Here is a 16,839-nt window from a genome sequence, read left to right on the forward strand (position 1 = left end):
CTACCTGGTCATCGCCTTGGCGTCCGTGTCGTCGCTCTTCCTGTTCTCGGTGCTGGTGTTCGTGGCGGTGCGGCTGTGCAGGCGGAGCCGGGCGGCGTCGGCGGGCCGCTGCCCGGTGCCCGAGGGCCACTTTCCGGGCCACCTGGTGGACGTCAGCGGCACGGGGACGCTGTCCCAGAGCTACCAGTATGAGGTGTGTTTGGCGGGAGACTCAGGGACCAATGAGTTCAAGTTCTTGAAGCCCATCTTCCCCAGTATTCTAAACCAGGACCTTGGGAGGAAGTCAGAGGTAAATCCAGTGTTCTAGAATAGATTAGGTATCTGAAACTTTCCTGTTTCCTTTTACATTAGTTTCTTCTCTTTCACCTTTCTGTTTCTTTTTTTTTTTTAATTCAGTAGTAATTTTAATTCTATTTCCTCCCCTCTATTTGCCATAGTAAATTTACTCTGCTTTGTTGGCTTGTCTGATAATTTTTCCAATTATTGTATAATCAGCAAAAATGTTATATCTAGAAGTTCATATTTCTGATTAAAATTTTCATACTCATTCCTAAAGGATAATATGAAAATTAACCTCTTAGAATAAACAATTCTAAAAAAAGAAAAAGAATAAACAATTCTAATTTTGAAAGTATTTTACTGACTATATAATATTGCATAAGAATGTCTGATTTTTTTTGACATACTTCATTTTTAAATTACTGCAATCTCTTAGTTTTTATTAGTAACAGAGCTATGACTTGTGCAACCCTTTATGAGTTTTGGGTAGAATCAATTTTTATATACCATGTCCAGTTTCTTCGGAGCTCTGTTGGATTTTTCTTTTTCCAGTAGGCAGCAATGTATATATTTTCATGCTATTTATTTTTTAAAAAATCACACTTGTAATCATTAGATTTTCACTCTGAAATACATATGTCACCTCATGAAAGTGTATCTTTATTATGAATTCTTTCTCATCTAAATTAATGTTGAAAAGACTTATGGGTTCTTACTTACATGTAACTTAAATTACAATCTTGATAAGAGTCTTGGGCAGATTTGTTGATACCCAGATTGACTGTGTTAAGGATGTTCCTAGATACTCTAAAGACTCTAGTACTTTGTAGTGCATTGCTTGCAGTTGTCCTTTGGGATTGCAGGGTAATTCTCAAGTGAGTTCCAAATTCTAGGCCTAGGGGAGCTTTTGATGGCACAACATGCCAATATCTACTTGCCTTTGGATGATGACATTGTGCTTATTGTTAAGGGATTTGAAAGAAAATACGTTATAGATTATTAGTTAGCCAAAAGAAAACTTATCTCAACCTCCAGGGGCCTCTTAATTTTGGAAATGCTATAGAGCAGTATGTTAGGCAGAATAATGGCCCCTTAAAGACTTCTGCGTTCTAATTCCTAGAACCTGTGAAGATGTTATGTCATTTTGTGAAGAGGAATTAAGGGTCATATGGAATTAAAGTTGCTCATTAGCTAACCTTAAAATAGAGACAATATCTCAGATGCTCTGTATGGACCTGATTTAATAAGTCAAAAAACCTTAAGAACAGATCTGAGTTTTCCCTGAGATGAAGAAGAAATTTTGCCTGTGGGCAGTGCCTTCAGCTTGTGCTCCAAAGTTTCAGCCAGCACTGTAATGGCCTGCCTTTCAGATAATGGACTTGCCTAGCCAGCTCCCTCAGTCGAGTAAGTCACTTCCTTGCAACAAATCTGTTATTATATATCTCCTGATGGTTCTCTTTCTTCAGTTGAACCCTGAATGCCACAGGTTTTTTGTTTTGTTTTGTTGTTGTTGTTGTTGTTACCTGGGAGCGGAGTGCTGTTGTATCAAATAACTAAAATCATGGAAGTTGTTTTTGGAACTGGAAGGTAGGCAGAGGCTAGAAGAATTTTTAAAAGCATGATGGAAAAAGCTTAGACTGCTTTGGACAGACCGATAGTAGAAATATGGATGTTAACAACCCCTCTATCAAAGTCTCAGGAGGAAGTGGGGAGCATGGTGGAGAAAATATACGTTGCCATATGGAATACCTACGTCATTGTAAAGGGAATGCTAGTACAGATATGGACGTTAACGTCACTGATGTTGAGGGCTAAAAAAGAAATGAGGTGAAGAAGATGATATTGGAAAGTGGAGGAAAGAGAATCCTTGTCATATAGTGGCAGAAAACTTAGCTGAGTTGTGTCCTGCAGTTATACAAAAAGAAGGACTTGTCAATAATCAGCTTGATTATCTAACTGAGTAGATTTCCAGGCAAGAAGTTGAAGGCACAGCCTCATTTCTTCTTGATCCTTATAATAAAATATGAGAGGAATGAGATAGGTGGAAGGAAGAACTGCTAAGCAATAAGGAACTAGAACTTGGTGATGTGGGAAATTCTCAGCCTTTTGAGATGGAAAAAGGGGATCAAAAAGGAAAGTCACTATTAGGAAAGTGTGCTCTAGAGAAAAAGCCTACGGTGTCACAGGATAACCTTTTGCTAGTGCTTTGGAAGAATTAATAGGTAAGACAGTCATGCAGCAGGTTCTTTAAAGAGATTAGGAATGTGATTCATGGAAATCCCAGACATCTCAGCACAAATCTAGAATAGAGGTGAGATTACCCAGGAAAGAACTCTGAAGTAGCCCTTTGTATAGGAAAGATAACCCCTGTGACACACAAGATACTCAAAAGGTTCTTGAGAATGTTATACCAGCAGAAATATTGCCAGCTTGATTTGGAAGGAACAGAGAGAATGATAGAAACCTGTTGTGCTGTACAGTTCTAAAAGCAAGAAACTGAAAAAAACTACTTAGCTAAAAACATGTACTACCCTCTCATGCAAAAGGACAGACCGCTCCTGAGACGGAGCCTGGAACCTGGTGGGTGGAGCTCCAAACCCAGGCTTGAAAGCAAATACAGTTTTCCTGTCTGGATTTCTACATTTCTTGGAACATATGACTGTTTTCATTTTCCATTTTATGTTTCTTTTTAACTGGAATAACTATCAACTGTTACCTATACCCTCCTGTCATTATACCTAGAGTCCCAAGTATACCTAATTTAGATGATGTAGATGGTGAAATTGGGAACTTTTGAGCTGATGAGATTTAGATGAAATTATAGGTTGAGTGATACTTAATGAGATGAGATCTTTGGGGACCTTGAATATATTTTTTTATGTGAAATGAATGTGAACTTTGGAGGCAGAGAGTGGAGTGTGCTAGGAAGAATAATAGCCCCACAAAGTAATCTCTGGAACCGTATCAAGTTTGTTACATGGCAAAGAGGAATTAAAGTTGCTGATAGAATCAAAGTAGATAATCATCTGACCTTAAAATATAGTACCCTAGACAATTCAGGTGAATCCAGTGCAATCACAAGAGTCCTTAATAAGAAGAGTCATTATCAGAGTAATGTTTTAGGAAAGACTCCACCAGCCTTTCCTGATTTTGAAGATGGAAGGGAGCCTCCAGTGAAAGAATGCATGGCAGCACTAGAAGCTAGATAAGGCAAAAATATATTCTCCCTCAGAGGGGATGTAGCCCTGCCTTAAATGTAGCCCATTGAGATCCATTTTAGACTTCTGACCTCTAAAACTGTAAGATAATAAACTTGTGTTTTTAAGCCACAAATTTTTTGTAATTTGTTACAGCAGCAATAGATGACAGATACAAATGACTACTAAAAAGCCATTTGTGAACCCATTTTTCTTTCCTTCCCCTATTCTAGGCCAAAATATTCATGTTCCCATGACCCCTAGCAAGTAGGAATATCATAATATTCAGCTGTTGTTAATGATTTAAAAGTGCAATTGGGGAATTTTGCTTAAGGGAAATTTTTCTTTCTTTTTTCTTAAGCCTTTTTCTTTTCCTTTTTGAAATGGAAGTATAGTTGATACACAATGTTAAATTAGTTTCAGGTGTACAATATAGTGATTTAACAACTCCATATATTATGCTTTACTCATCACAAGTGTAGCTAACATCTTACAACACTATTACAATGCCAGTGACTATATTCCCTGTGCCCTACCTTTCATCTCCATGAATGATACATTCCATAACTGGAAGCCTGTATCTCCCACTCTTCTTCACCTATTGTACACATCCCCCCTTCCCTCCTCTCTGGCAAACACCAGTTTGTTCTTTGTATTTGTGGGTATATTTTTGTTTCTGTTTTTTGTTCAAGTTTTTTTAGATTCCACATGTAAGTGAAATCATATGGTATTTGTCTGACGTAGGTCACTTTGCATAATACACTTAGGTCTATGTTGTTGCAAATGGTGAGATCTCATTCTTTTTTAAAGCTTTTTCTTTTATGTTTTTGAGAGAGAGAGCGCGCGCGCGAGCAGGGGAGGATCAGAGAGAGAGGGAGACATAGAATCCTAAGCAGGCTCCAGGCTCTGAGCTGTCAGCGCAGAACCCGATGTGGGGCTTGAACCCATGAACTGTGAGATCATGACCTGAGCCAAAGCCAGACGCTTAACCGACTGAGCCACCCAGGTGCCCTGATCTCATTCTTTTTAAAGGCTTAATAATATTCTCATACACACACACACACACACACACACACACCCCACATCATCTTTATCCATTCATCTATTGATGGACCCTTAGATTTCTTCCATACCTTGGCTGTTGTAAATAAAGCTGCAGTATACATAAAGGTACATATATCTTTTTGAATTAGTGTTTTTTGTTTTCTTCATTTAAATAACCAATGTGTATTAGTGCCTTGTATGGTATTTCTGTTTTTAGTTTAGTTTCTGTTATGAGCTGAGGAAGCAGCATACTGTTTTCCACAGTGGTTGCACCAATTTATATTCCTACCAACAGTTTGGGAGAGTTTCTTTTTCTCCACATCCTTGCCAACATTTGCTATTTCTTGTCTTTTTGATACCAGCCATTCTGACAAGTATAGGTTGATATCGTAGTGTGTTTGATTTGCATTATTTCCCTCATGATTGGTGATGTCAAGCATCTTTTCATGTGTGTATTGGACATCTGTATGTCTTCTTTGAAAAAAATATCTTGAAGTCTTCTACCCATTAAATTGGATTATTTGCTTTTTGGTTTTGTTGTAGAACAACAAAAGTTGTTGTAGAAGTTCTTTATATATTTTGATTATTGGATGTATCATTTGCAAATATCATCTCCCATTTAGTAGGTTACCTTTTTGTTTTGTTGATGGTTCCTTTCACTGTGGAAAAGTTTTTTATTTTGGTGTAATTGAGGCAAATATTTTTAAAAAGGTTAGTCTGAGGTGGCATGTTCCCAGGTTTTTTGCCCATTTTCCTTTTTCATAACCAGTGCACCTAGCCTTGGGTTGAAGCAGCCACTTTGCAGCCATAAGATGAATGCTCAAGCTACTGTAGCTGACACTACAGCTTCATTCAGTCATTTTGCAATTTGGCTAATCCAGACATATGCAAACCCCAAAGTTAAGTTCTGAAGAACAGAATGAGAAGGTGAGCTGATAAGCTACACTTTTAAACCTGTGGGAGTGGTGCCCTGACAAAACGACTGTGACATTTATGGGGTAATCCAGAGCTGATTTCCTTCTCAGGCAGGGAAGTAGCAAGACCAAAAAGTTTGCTTAGTAAAATCAATTGCTGAGGCATGTGTCCTGAAAATCTTCATAAGCAGATCATGAATCTCAATGTCTTGGTAAAATATGCTTGGTAGAAGGATCATAAATTGCAAACAACCTTTTCAAAACACAGAGATGTGTGTTTAGCAAAGTGTAGAATTTAAAGCCATCTCCCAAGGATGAATACTTATGTCTTTCTTGGATTAATCTGGAATGCCTCAAAAAGAGCATTGCTTCCAATTTATCAGCATCATGAAAAAGTAATAAAAATCTTTCGTGATACATGACTGGTAATGCCTTGTCCCCAGAACTCCAGGGCTGCACTAAGTGTATGTGTATGTATGTGTGTTTGTATATGTGTGTTGGGGAGAGGGAATAGCTTTAGTAGATGGTAGCAATGCCCTGCATGCACAGCTAACTACCAGAGTAAGATTGCTCTTCCATAGCTTTTACACTTTATAAAGATATTTTTCCTTTAATGCATAAATGCATGTAATAAACTTGGCATTGATCATGTATTCTAGAAGAGATCATATTTGCAAGCTAAAGGAATTTTCTTTTTGTAATTTTAATAGTGCCAGCATTATTGTATCTAGATGTTTGATAGCTCTCTTGTTCTTGAAGAAACAGCCCAGGAGAGGCAACTGTATAGTAGGTGTGGTCATTTTCCCCCAGTGAGCTCAGGAAAGAATAAAGTTGACATCATAATGTGACAGGGATGGGATTGGGATGAGACCAAGTTGTACAAGTGTGTGGTTAGATCCTTTCTTTGCTTAATATTCAAATATTTTGTCCGTCATGGATTTTGTTCATTAAGTTTGATTTTTTTAGACCATTGCATTAAATAGAATCTATCTTTAATGCTAAGTTTTTGGGTGACCCATGATTTTGCTTCTGAGACACTTGCCTTACCCTAGTCTGGGTCCTATTAGTTGTTTCCAACTTGCAAGCTCCAGTGGCCATTACAGTGCTAGTGTTGTGGTCATAGCTAGAATCTGAGCACTGAAATCTGAATCAGTTGCCTCTCCATTCTGAATATGGGATAGCAGCAGCAACGATAGAAGAATACAAAGTTATCCAAGGAGATCCAATGAACTGGAGTCCTACAGACTGGGAAGAGAAAAGTGCATCTGTGGCCCGGACTGACGAGAAATATTGTTTACATTTTTCTTCCATGTGACATGCAGCTGTGTGAAAAATATTATATCTATTAGGTAGATTCAATATGCTATTATGTTGTTGAGAATTTTGCATTTATGTTCATGAGAAATAATGATCTAAATATTTTTTTCATGTTAAACGTTTACCAGATTTAGTTTCGGGGTTATATTGGTCTCATAAAATGATTCAGCAATTGTTTCCTCCTCCTCTCTTTTATGAAAGAGTTTGTGTAAGATATTGTGGTTTTTCTTTAAGTATCTTATAGAATTTACCACCAAACACACGTGTAGCTAGCATTTTCTTCATGGAAAGATTTTGAATTGTAAAATCAATTACTTAAATAGATAAGCTGCATTCTCGTTTTCTGTTGCCTCTTGTGTCAGTTGGTAACTTGTGTTTTTTAAACAATTTATCCATTTTATCAGATGTTAAATTTGTTGACATAAAGTTATTGCTAATGCTTCTTTATCATCTATTCAATACATTTAGTATCTGTAATGATGCACCTTTTTCATTTTGGATATTGGTAAAATATGTTATCTCTCCTTTTGTCTTTATCAGTATTGCTTTATCAGTATCAATTTTATTAATCTTTTTAAAAAACCAATCTTTTTCTTTGTTATTGTCCTATTTCTGTTTTTTATTTTATTGACTTCCACTTTTATATTTTTATTTCTTTTTCTATACTTACTTTGGGTTTAGTTTTCTTTTTCCAGTTTCTCTGAAGATTTAGATCATTGATGCTAAGCCTTTTAAAATATATGTAAAGTATATAAATAAAAGCTATACATTTCTTACCATGCATTATTTAAGCTACATTTCATGAATTTTTAAAGTTTATTTCTTTTGAGAGAGACAGAGGCAGCACGAGCAGGGGAGGGGCAGAGAGAGAAGGAGAGAGAATTTGCCAGCACAGAGCCAGGCAGGAGGCTCAAACTCATGAAACTGTGAGATCATGACCTGAGCCAAAACCAAGAGTCAGAGGCTCGACCTCCCAGGCCCCCCTACATTTCATGAATTTTGATACATGGCAATGTTTTTACCATTAAGTTTGAATTTATCTGTAATTTCCCTGTTGATTTCTTATTTAACCTACTGGTTAACTGGAAGTATGTTGCTTCATTTCCAAATATCCAGAGATAACATTTTTTGTAGTGAAAATAATTCTGTTTTGGTCTGGGAAAAATGCTCTGTATGCTTTTGATCCTTTAAAATTTATTGTTTTTTGTTGTTATCCAATATATGGGTTACCTTGGTGAGTTTCCCATGTGTACTTGAAAAGAATGTGTGTTTAGCATTTTGTAAATATTAATTAAACCAAGTTGCTTGATAATGTCATTTCAGTTTTCTTTATTTTTATCATTTTTCCTCATGTTCTATCAATTACTGAGATAAAATGTAAATTTTTAAATTATGATTGTGAGTTTGTCTATTTCTCCCTTCAGATATAACAGTTTTTTAAAAACTTAATATATTTTCAAGCTCTTTTATTAGATGTGCACAAGGATTGTTTTATCTTTTTTTAATTTGTTTTTAATTAAAAACATTTTAATGTTTATTTGAGAGAGAGAGACAGAGACAGAGACAGAGGGCAAGCAGAGCAGGGGCAAAGGGAGAGGGAGACACACAGAATACAAAGCAGGTTCCAGGCACTGAGCTGTCAGCACAGAGCCTGATACAGGGCTTGAACTCATGAATTGCAAGATCATGACCTGAGCCAAAATCAGATGCTTAACAGACTAAACCACCCAGGTGCCCCAGATGATTTTATCTTCTTGATGAATTGACGCTAGTATGAAAAATCTCTTTTAGCCTCTGGTAATACTGTTAATCTGATATTAATGTAATCACCCTATATTTCTTATGCTTAGGGTTCGCATGACATATCTTTTTTCCTTTTTTTACTTTCTTATTCTATCTTTATATTTTAAATACATCATTCATAGGGGCACCTGGGTGACTCCATCGGCTGAGCGTCCAACTTCAGCTCAAGTCATGATCTCATGGTTTGTGAGTTCGAGCTATCAGATTGTCAGCGCAGAGCCTGCTTCAGATCCCCTGTCCCCCCCTCACTGCCCTCCCCCACTTGCGGTCTCCCAAAAATAAATACTTAAAAGGAAACAAATTTAAAAAATGAATACATAGTATATAAACATGGAATTGGGTCTTGCTTTTTTAAAACAGTCTTACCTTTTATGTTTCTTAATTGTAGAGTTCATTCCATTTATATTTAATATAATTATTTATATTATTGTGTCTATTGCAATTTTTAAATATTTTCTTTTATTTTTAATATAATTTATTGTCAAGTTGGCTAACGTATGTTGTATACAGTGTGCTCTTGATTTTAGGGGTAGATTCCCATGATTCATCACTTACATACAACACACAGTGCTCATCCTAGCAAGTCCCCCTCCTCAATACCTGTCACCAATTTTCCTGTCTCCCCCACCTCATCTCATCAACCCTGTTTGTTCTCTGTATTTAAGAGTCTCTTATGGTTTGCTTCCATCCCTCTATGTTTGTAACTATTTTTCTCCTTCGCTTCCCTCATGGTCTTCTGTTAAGTTTCTCAAGTTCCACATATGAATGAAAACATATATCTGTCTTTCTCTGACTGACTTATTTCACATAGTTCCATTCACATTGCTGCAAATGGCAGGATTTCATTCTTTCTCTTTGTCAAGTAGTAGTCCATCGTATATATGAACCACATTTTCTTTATCCATTCCTCATAAACCACATCTTCTTTATACATTCCTCAGTTGATGGACATGACATTTAGACTCTTTCCATAATTTAGCTATTATTGAAAGTGCAGCTGTAAACAGGGGTACATGTGCCCCAAAGAACTAGCAGTCCTGTATCTTTTCGATAAATTCCGAGGAGTCATATTGCTGGGTTGTAGGGTAGTTCTATTTTTAATTTTTTGAGGAACCTCCACACTGTTTTCCAGAGCAGCTGCCCCAGTTTGCATTCCCACCAACGGTGCAAGAGGGTTCCCATTTCTCCACATCCTTACCAGCATCTGTTGTTTCCTGAGTTGTTCATTAGCCACTATGACTGGTGTGAGGTCATATCTCTGTGTGTTTTTGATTTGTATTTCCCTGATGATGAGTGATGTTGAGCATCTTTTCATGTGTCTGTTGGCCATCTGGATGTCTTCTTTGGAGAAGTGTCTATTCATGTATTTTGCCTTTTTCTTCACTGGATTATTTTTGGGGGGGGGTGTTGAGTTTGGTAAGTTTTTTATAGATTTTGGATACTAACCCTTTATCCTATGTGTCATTTGCAAATATCTTTTCCCATTATGTTGGTTGCCTTTTAGTTTTGTTAATTGTTTCCTTTGCTGTGCAGAAGCTTTTTATCTTGATAAGGTCCCAGTAATTCATTTTTGCTTTTAATTCCCTTGCCTTTGGAGACCTGTCAAGCAAGAAATTGCTGTGGCTGAAGTCAAAGAGGTTGTTGCCTGTTGTCTCCTCTAGGGTTTTGGTGGTTTAAGATTTTATTTTTTAAGGAAACTTTACAACTAACATTGAGCTTAAACCCACAGTCCACAGATCAAGAGTTGCATCCTGTACCAACTGAGTCAGACGGGCTCTCCTACTGCAGTTTTTTGTACCATTTATTCTCATTCCTTTGTTGTTTCTTTACTGGGTTTGCATTTCATTTGTTTGTTTTGCTTAATTGTGTATTTTTCAGTATTCCATTATATATCCTAAATTAACTTTTTACCTATAACATTTTTGGGGGTATCTCATCTAAGGATACTAATACACAGCCTTTACTTAATACAGTCTACCTTAAATTAGCATTATGTCACTTCACCAATGATGTGAAAAACTTTCTATTAGGTAATCCTCATCTTTTTTATCATGGCACAGAAGATCAGTACATGACATGGGAGATATACTTAAGAATTCATATGGTAAAGAAACTCTGTGTCTATAATCAAACTGGAAAATATTTGGAAAAGACTTTAATATGCAATATGTAGAAGATATTCCATACTACAGAGAAATAGAATAAAAAAAATCAGTGTGAGAAGCCTTCAGCCAGATTCCAAATTTAAATGTGCACAAAAGAACTCATACTGAAGAGAAATGCGATGAATTCAATAGATGTGAGAAGGCATTAATTAATCATTCATTGTTAAAACACACATGAGATGACATACTGGCACAAACTCTATCAATTTAAGGAATACAGAGAGCCTGTCAGCTGTTCTTTGTATTGTAGGACTCATGTGAACATTCTTCTTGGAAAAGAATATACAAAACGTAGGAAAACCATTATTAATTCTTCACCCATTACTGTGCATGTAAAACTCATGGTGGAGATAAGCCTTTTGCATAGAATGTGAAAAAGTCTTCCATTTTTTTCATCTCTTAGAAAAATATGAAAAACCTCACTGAAAAGAAATACTATGAATATGAAAAATGTGGGAAAATCTTCAGTTATTCTTTATCTTTGAGGCACGTGAGAACTCATATTGAAAATATCTCCTTTGACTATAGAAGAGTATGAGTAAATCTTTATTTCTTCCTCATTCCTTACTGTACATGTAAGATTGACATAGGTGGAAGCCTTATGAGTATAAGTAATGTGGGAAAATCTTCACTATTCTTCAACGCTTACTCTACAAGTGAGAAAACATATCAGAAAGGAGCTCTATACACATAAGAAATGTAGGGAAGACTATAGTTTTCCCTCTACTTTTAATAACCACAAGCACTGGAGAGATGCCTCATGATTGTAAACAATGTGACAAATCATTTCATTCTTCATACTTTACTGTATATGTGATACTACACATTGGAAAAAAAAACACTGAAAATATGAAATGTAGTACCTCCGGCCTTCTTATCTGTTAGGTCATGAGAACTCACACTAGAGAGAAATCATATTAATATTTGGAGTGTGGGAAAGTCCTTCAAAGCCTTGTGAAAATTCACATTGGAAAGAGAGCATATAAGTGTAAGAAATGTGGAAAGGATATTTCCTAACATTTCAGTACATATTTGAGAAGATATACACAGAAGAGAAACTATACACATGTAAAGGATGTGGAAAAGCTTTCAAGTTTTTCTCATTGCTTAGTGAGCTAGTGAGAACTCATACTGTGATACAAGCCAGTAAAGAATGTGGAAAATCCTTTAGTTTACCTACATGCTCCAAAGGCATGTGAAAAGTCACAGTGGAGAGAAACACAATGAATGTAATCAATTTTGGAAAGCCTTCCAGTGACTCTTCATTATGCATAAGGAAAGTCATATTGGAGGAGAAATCTTTAAAATGTTGTAAATATGGAATTTCTTTATCAGTGTTTCATATTTGAAGTGACTCATAAGCGCATAATTTCTCATAATTTTAGCTCCTAATTGCTACTTTTTATTTTCTAATATAAACCTCTATAACTTTTGCTCCCTTGTAGCTATATCATACAACTTCTGATGTGTTATTTTCATTATGATTCACTAAGATGTATCATTTCCATTATGAAGTCTCTTTGTGCTTGACTATTTTTAGTATGTAAGTGTATTTGAAATTATTTTTGTTATTGTTTCTAATTAATTCCCACTATATGCAATACATGTGATCATTGTGATATTGACTTTGGTACTGGTTGAGATAAGTTATTGATCCTTAATGTTGGGAGCTCTGCAGCATTTTTGTAGAAAATGTAGTATATAGCTAATTGTTTGGTCAGTGGGTAGTTGATATAAGTAAGAACTGTGCAAAGTTATCAAAAAGGATGGTTTCATTAGACTTAGGAATTTCACCTTTTGTCTTTTGCTCCTTCAAGTTGGGCACGGCACCTGAAGTTAGAGAGCCCTTGCAATGAAGAAAATGAAAGCTAAGGATAATGATGGTTATGTTGGTTTGTGTTATATGAGGCTTAGAACCACGTTTTTAAGAATTCTATATGGTTCTAAGTTAGAAGTGGACAAGAAGAACTTGCACAAGATTTGGAATGCAACATGAAGAAGCTGTTAATCTTGAAAGGGTGTGGAAGTAGCAGATTGACAGATTCAGAACCATTTAGAAGTTTCAAACTTAAAGGTTGACTTCCTGACTATTTACTTTATTGAACATCAGCCCTGAGCCAATCATTAAGCACTTAACATCAGTTCCCTCAGAGGTGGCAGATTCCACAAACCTCTCCATGAGCTCACCCTTCATAGTCCTAATTTGGTGGCTAGAAATGCACAGCTGTTTGAATTTCCTTATGTACTCATACCTGCTTACTTTTACTGCTCTTTCAGGATATCATGATACAAAACTTTTCCAATACTCTCCCTTTTCTCTATATTGTAAAAGATGTAATTTTTGTGGTGAGCACATAGTTCAAAAATAAACTTAAACAAATTAGTAACTTTGTTCCTCATTTGTATTAAGTGGCCACATTATCCCTGTACTGCCTATTTCTGGACGTTTTCAGTAGAGAAATAAGCACCTTCCTGATTTGTGGGTCATGTCATGAGAGTTTTACATTACTCAAAACTAATAAAATCCTAAATGATAAATTTAGTATGTGTTAAATTAAAACAACTGATTAATGTAATTCATCATAGTAGCAACATAAAGGAGAACATTTATGTGATCATGTGATCACCACAATAAATGCATAGAAAGTCTTTGAAAAATTTAAAGTTCACTTTGTGAAATTGTCAACACTCTACAGGATGGGAACATCTTCACTGTGGTAAAGAATATCTACAAAAATGCTATAACTAACATCACACTTACTGGTGAAATAATGAGTACTTCCCCATAATAGTAGAGACAAGGCCAGAGAGTTCTCACTGCTTTTGTTCAACATTTTAGTGAAGGATCTAGTCAACAAAAATTGCAGGAAAAATAAATAAAAGACTGAGTTGCCTGGATGGTTCACTCAGTTAAGCATCTGACTCTTGATTTCATCTCAGGTCATGATCTCATGATCGTGAGCTTGAGGCCCACAGCTTGCTCTGTGCTGACATGATTATCTCTCTCCCTCTCCATTGCACTTAAAATTTATTTAATTTTTATTTTCTTAATGTTTACTTTTGAGGGAGAGAGAGAAAGAGAGAGAGAGGGAGGGAGAGAGACAGGGCATGAGTGGGGGAGGGGCAGAGGGAGAGAGAGAGAGAGAGAGAGAGAGTAGGAGATAGAGAATCTGAAGCAGGCTCCAGGCTCTGAGCTGTCAGCACAGAGCCTGACATGGATCTTGAGCCCACAAATTAGGAGATCATGACCTGAGTTGAAGTTAGATGCTCAACCAACTGAGCCACCCAGGACCCCCCGTATATCCTTTGAACTTTAAAAAGCTTATTTCATCAGCCAGAATACTGCTGGCATGATGGGCACATGAACAAAGAGGACACATTGGCAACAATGCAAGTGCCTGTGCCTCACTTACCAAAACTGATCTAGCTGCTTCCATACATACTCAAATGTCTAACCTGCCAGCAGTTTAAACCAATGCTAAACCCCTTTATATGGCAGAAATGGCCTCAGTTACCATTGTTCCCCACAAACCAATTGCGGAATTTGTGCTTCCCATTTCTGAAATCTGGGCTCTGCATAGTTAGAATCCCTTGTTCCTAAAGGGAAGAATTTCCTCCAGGAAACAAAGCAATATTCCCAATATAAGGTAAGCTAAAACAGTAGCTTCAGTCTTTTGGGTTCTATGTGACTATGGTCTAGCAGACAATAAGAGAAGTGACCAAGTTGATTCTGATCATCAGGGGGAAGTAGGGCTGCTGTTACACACTGGGGGGAAGGAAAAATATATTTGGCAGCCAATGGACCCATTTGGATGCCTCCTGGTATACCTTTGCCCATTTACTTTGGTAATTGGGTATATGCAACCATCCCGTATTGAGAAAAGCATGATGACCATGGCTCAGATCTCTCAGGGATGAACATCTGGATTACACCACCAGGTAAGCTGTTGAGACCAGTAGGCATGCTAGTGGAGGGTTGAAAGAAACCTAAAGTAGACAGTAGAGAAGTGATAAAATGATTGTCAGTTTTAACCCTGAAACCAGGTTCAGTAGTAGGGGCTGTAGGTCATCCCATTAAACTTTCTCATTAAGTTTCCCTCCAGGAAGAGGCCCATCAGAACCAGTAAAGAGCTGCCTTCTGAATATATATGAAGAAAATCTGACTGGCATAGCAGGTGGACTGTAAAGACATGGAGATGCACCACTCAGATTTCCCTTCAATGAAGGACTCGTATCTGGGAGTGACGGGAGTGCTATCAGTGGGCACCCTTCATCTGTCACACCCATCCCAGGGTAAGCCACACCAAGCCACTGATCAAACTAGAAATATGAAGACCTGGTTATTTCTATTTCTCTGTCTGCTGAATACTTCCTCCATCACCTCAATTCCACAAGTATAAATCCCAAAGAACTCCCTAGCAAACACCCTACACTCTAACGCTATCTCAGCGTCTGCTTCCTGGAGATCCCAACTTAGTAACACAGCTTCTAGTTTGTCACTGGACTGTGGTAGAAACTGAACCCCTGACTACTAGATATTACCGATTGATCAAACCATAAAATTGGTTTCCTGTGTAGCAGCACTCCGTCTTCAAGTGGAAGTAATAATACAAGATCGTATATGACAAGGTCTAGAGAATATAAATGTTTCATATGTTAGTGAATAGGTTAGACTGGCAGTGCACCTACAGCTCCTGCATTACCACCTCTTTCAACCTCCTTCTTCGGTCTCATTGGGAATGCCCTATGATCAAATTACTGAAGATGGGAAATTTGAGGCTAACCTAGAAATATTTCCACACAGAAATCTGGCCCAGCCAGAAGAAGACCTCAGAGAATTTCATCCTGCAGAACTGGCCCAGAAAGGAAGGGAACTCCTCATAGGAGAGAACTTCAACTGGTACAACTGATTGTTCACATTTCCTGGAAAGAAAGATGGCCAGAGGTATAGATTTTTTAAATAGTTTCTTTATATTCATTTTGAGAAAGAGATAGAGAGCAAGTGGCTGAGGGGCACAGAGAGAGTGAGACAGAATCAAAAGCAGGCTCCACATGGTAAGCACAGAACCCAATGTGGGGCTCGAACTCACCAACTGAGATCATGACCTGAGCCAAAGTCAAGAGTCGTATGCTTAACCGGTTGAGCAACCCAGGCACCCCTAAAGTAGAGATTTACATTTGTATTAGTTTTCTAGGGTTGCCATACCAATGTCCCACAAACCGTGTGGCTTAAATAATGGATGTTTTATCATCTTGTAGTTTGGGAAGCTAGAGGTCTGAAATAAAAATGGTAGCAAGGTTGGTTCCTGGTGAAGCCTCAGAGGGAAGAATCTGTTTTGGGCCCCTTTCCTGGGCTTGTCGGTGGCATTCTTCTCCCTTTGTATCTTCACATAGTCTTCACTCCATGTGTGCCTATGTCCACAGATCCCCCTCTTCATAAGGGTATCAGCCATATTGGGTTGGAGTCCATCCTGATGACCTCATTTTAACTTGATTGCCTTTGTATTCTGAGGTACCAGGGGTTAGGATGCCAGTATATCTTTCTCAGGGAAGACATGACTCAACTAATAAGAACATTTCTTCATGAGCAGTGGCTAATGATTTGGCCTCTGTGTCATGGAGTGGGGAGGATTAGAAAGTTGATAACAAGAAAGTCTGGATATCATCTCTTGCTCTGAGCTTCTTTCAAGGTACTCATGTAATATTGTATTTCCCTCATTACATAACCCATATATCCATTACTTTAGCCATAGATACTATTGTTTGTTCTCTGCATTTATTTTCCAAATTTGAACAATCAAAAATATCCCATATTTGGAAGGGACATTAAGTTTGGCCACTGTGCTGGTCTAGATTGCCGGCAGCAGTACTAGTCCAGCAGTGCTTCCCTTTCAGTCCACTACTGTTCACATAGAATAGGTTGCAGAGGTGAAGAATGAGGGGGCTGTATTTACCACCAGCAATATTCACTGCATTCACTGTCAACCCCAATTTTGACAGATAGGGTGAAGGCACATCCTGGCAGAGCAGGCCCTTAGGAATTCTGACATAAAGTTTAAACACATAGTTACAGTTTCTTACTTAGGAATCATCACTGATTCTAGACCTTGTAGTTGCACC

General features: G+C 37.4%; 1 protein-coding gene across 1 annotated transcript in view; it reads left to right on the plus strand.

Annotated features, from left to right (window-relative positions):
• LOC115293415 (protocadherin beta-15-like) overlaps positions 1-13,257 on the plus strand; it is a 14,939-nt gene extending 1,682 nt beyond the window's left edge. Inside the window, exons 2-3 of the mRNA XM_029941202.1 lie at positions 1-289; positions 12,537-13,257. Coding sequence (XP_029797062.1) covers positions 1-289; positions 12,537-12,575 — 328 coding nt within the window. The 3' untranslated portion in view covers positions 12,576-13,257. The remainder of the gene's footprint in view (positions 290-12,536) is intronic.
• The last annotated feature ends 3,582 nt before the right edge of the window (positions 13,258-16,839 follow it).

The sequence above is a fragment of the Suricata suricatta genome, chromosome 6, assembly GCF_006229205.1.
Source record: "Suricata suricatta isolate VVHF042 chromosome 6, meerkat_22Aug2017_6uvM2_HiC, whole genome shotgun sequence".
NCBI classification, from domain to species: Eukaryota; Metazoa; Chordata; class Mammalia; order Carnivora; family Herpestidae; genus Suricata; species Suricata suricatta.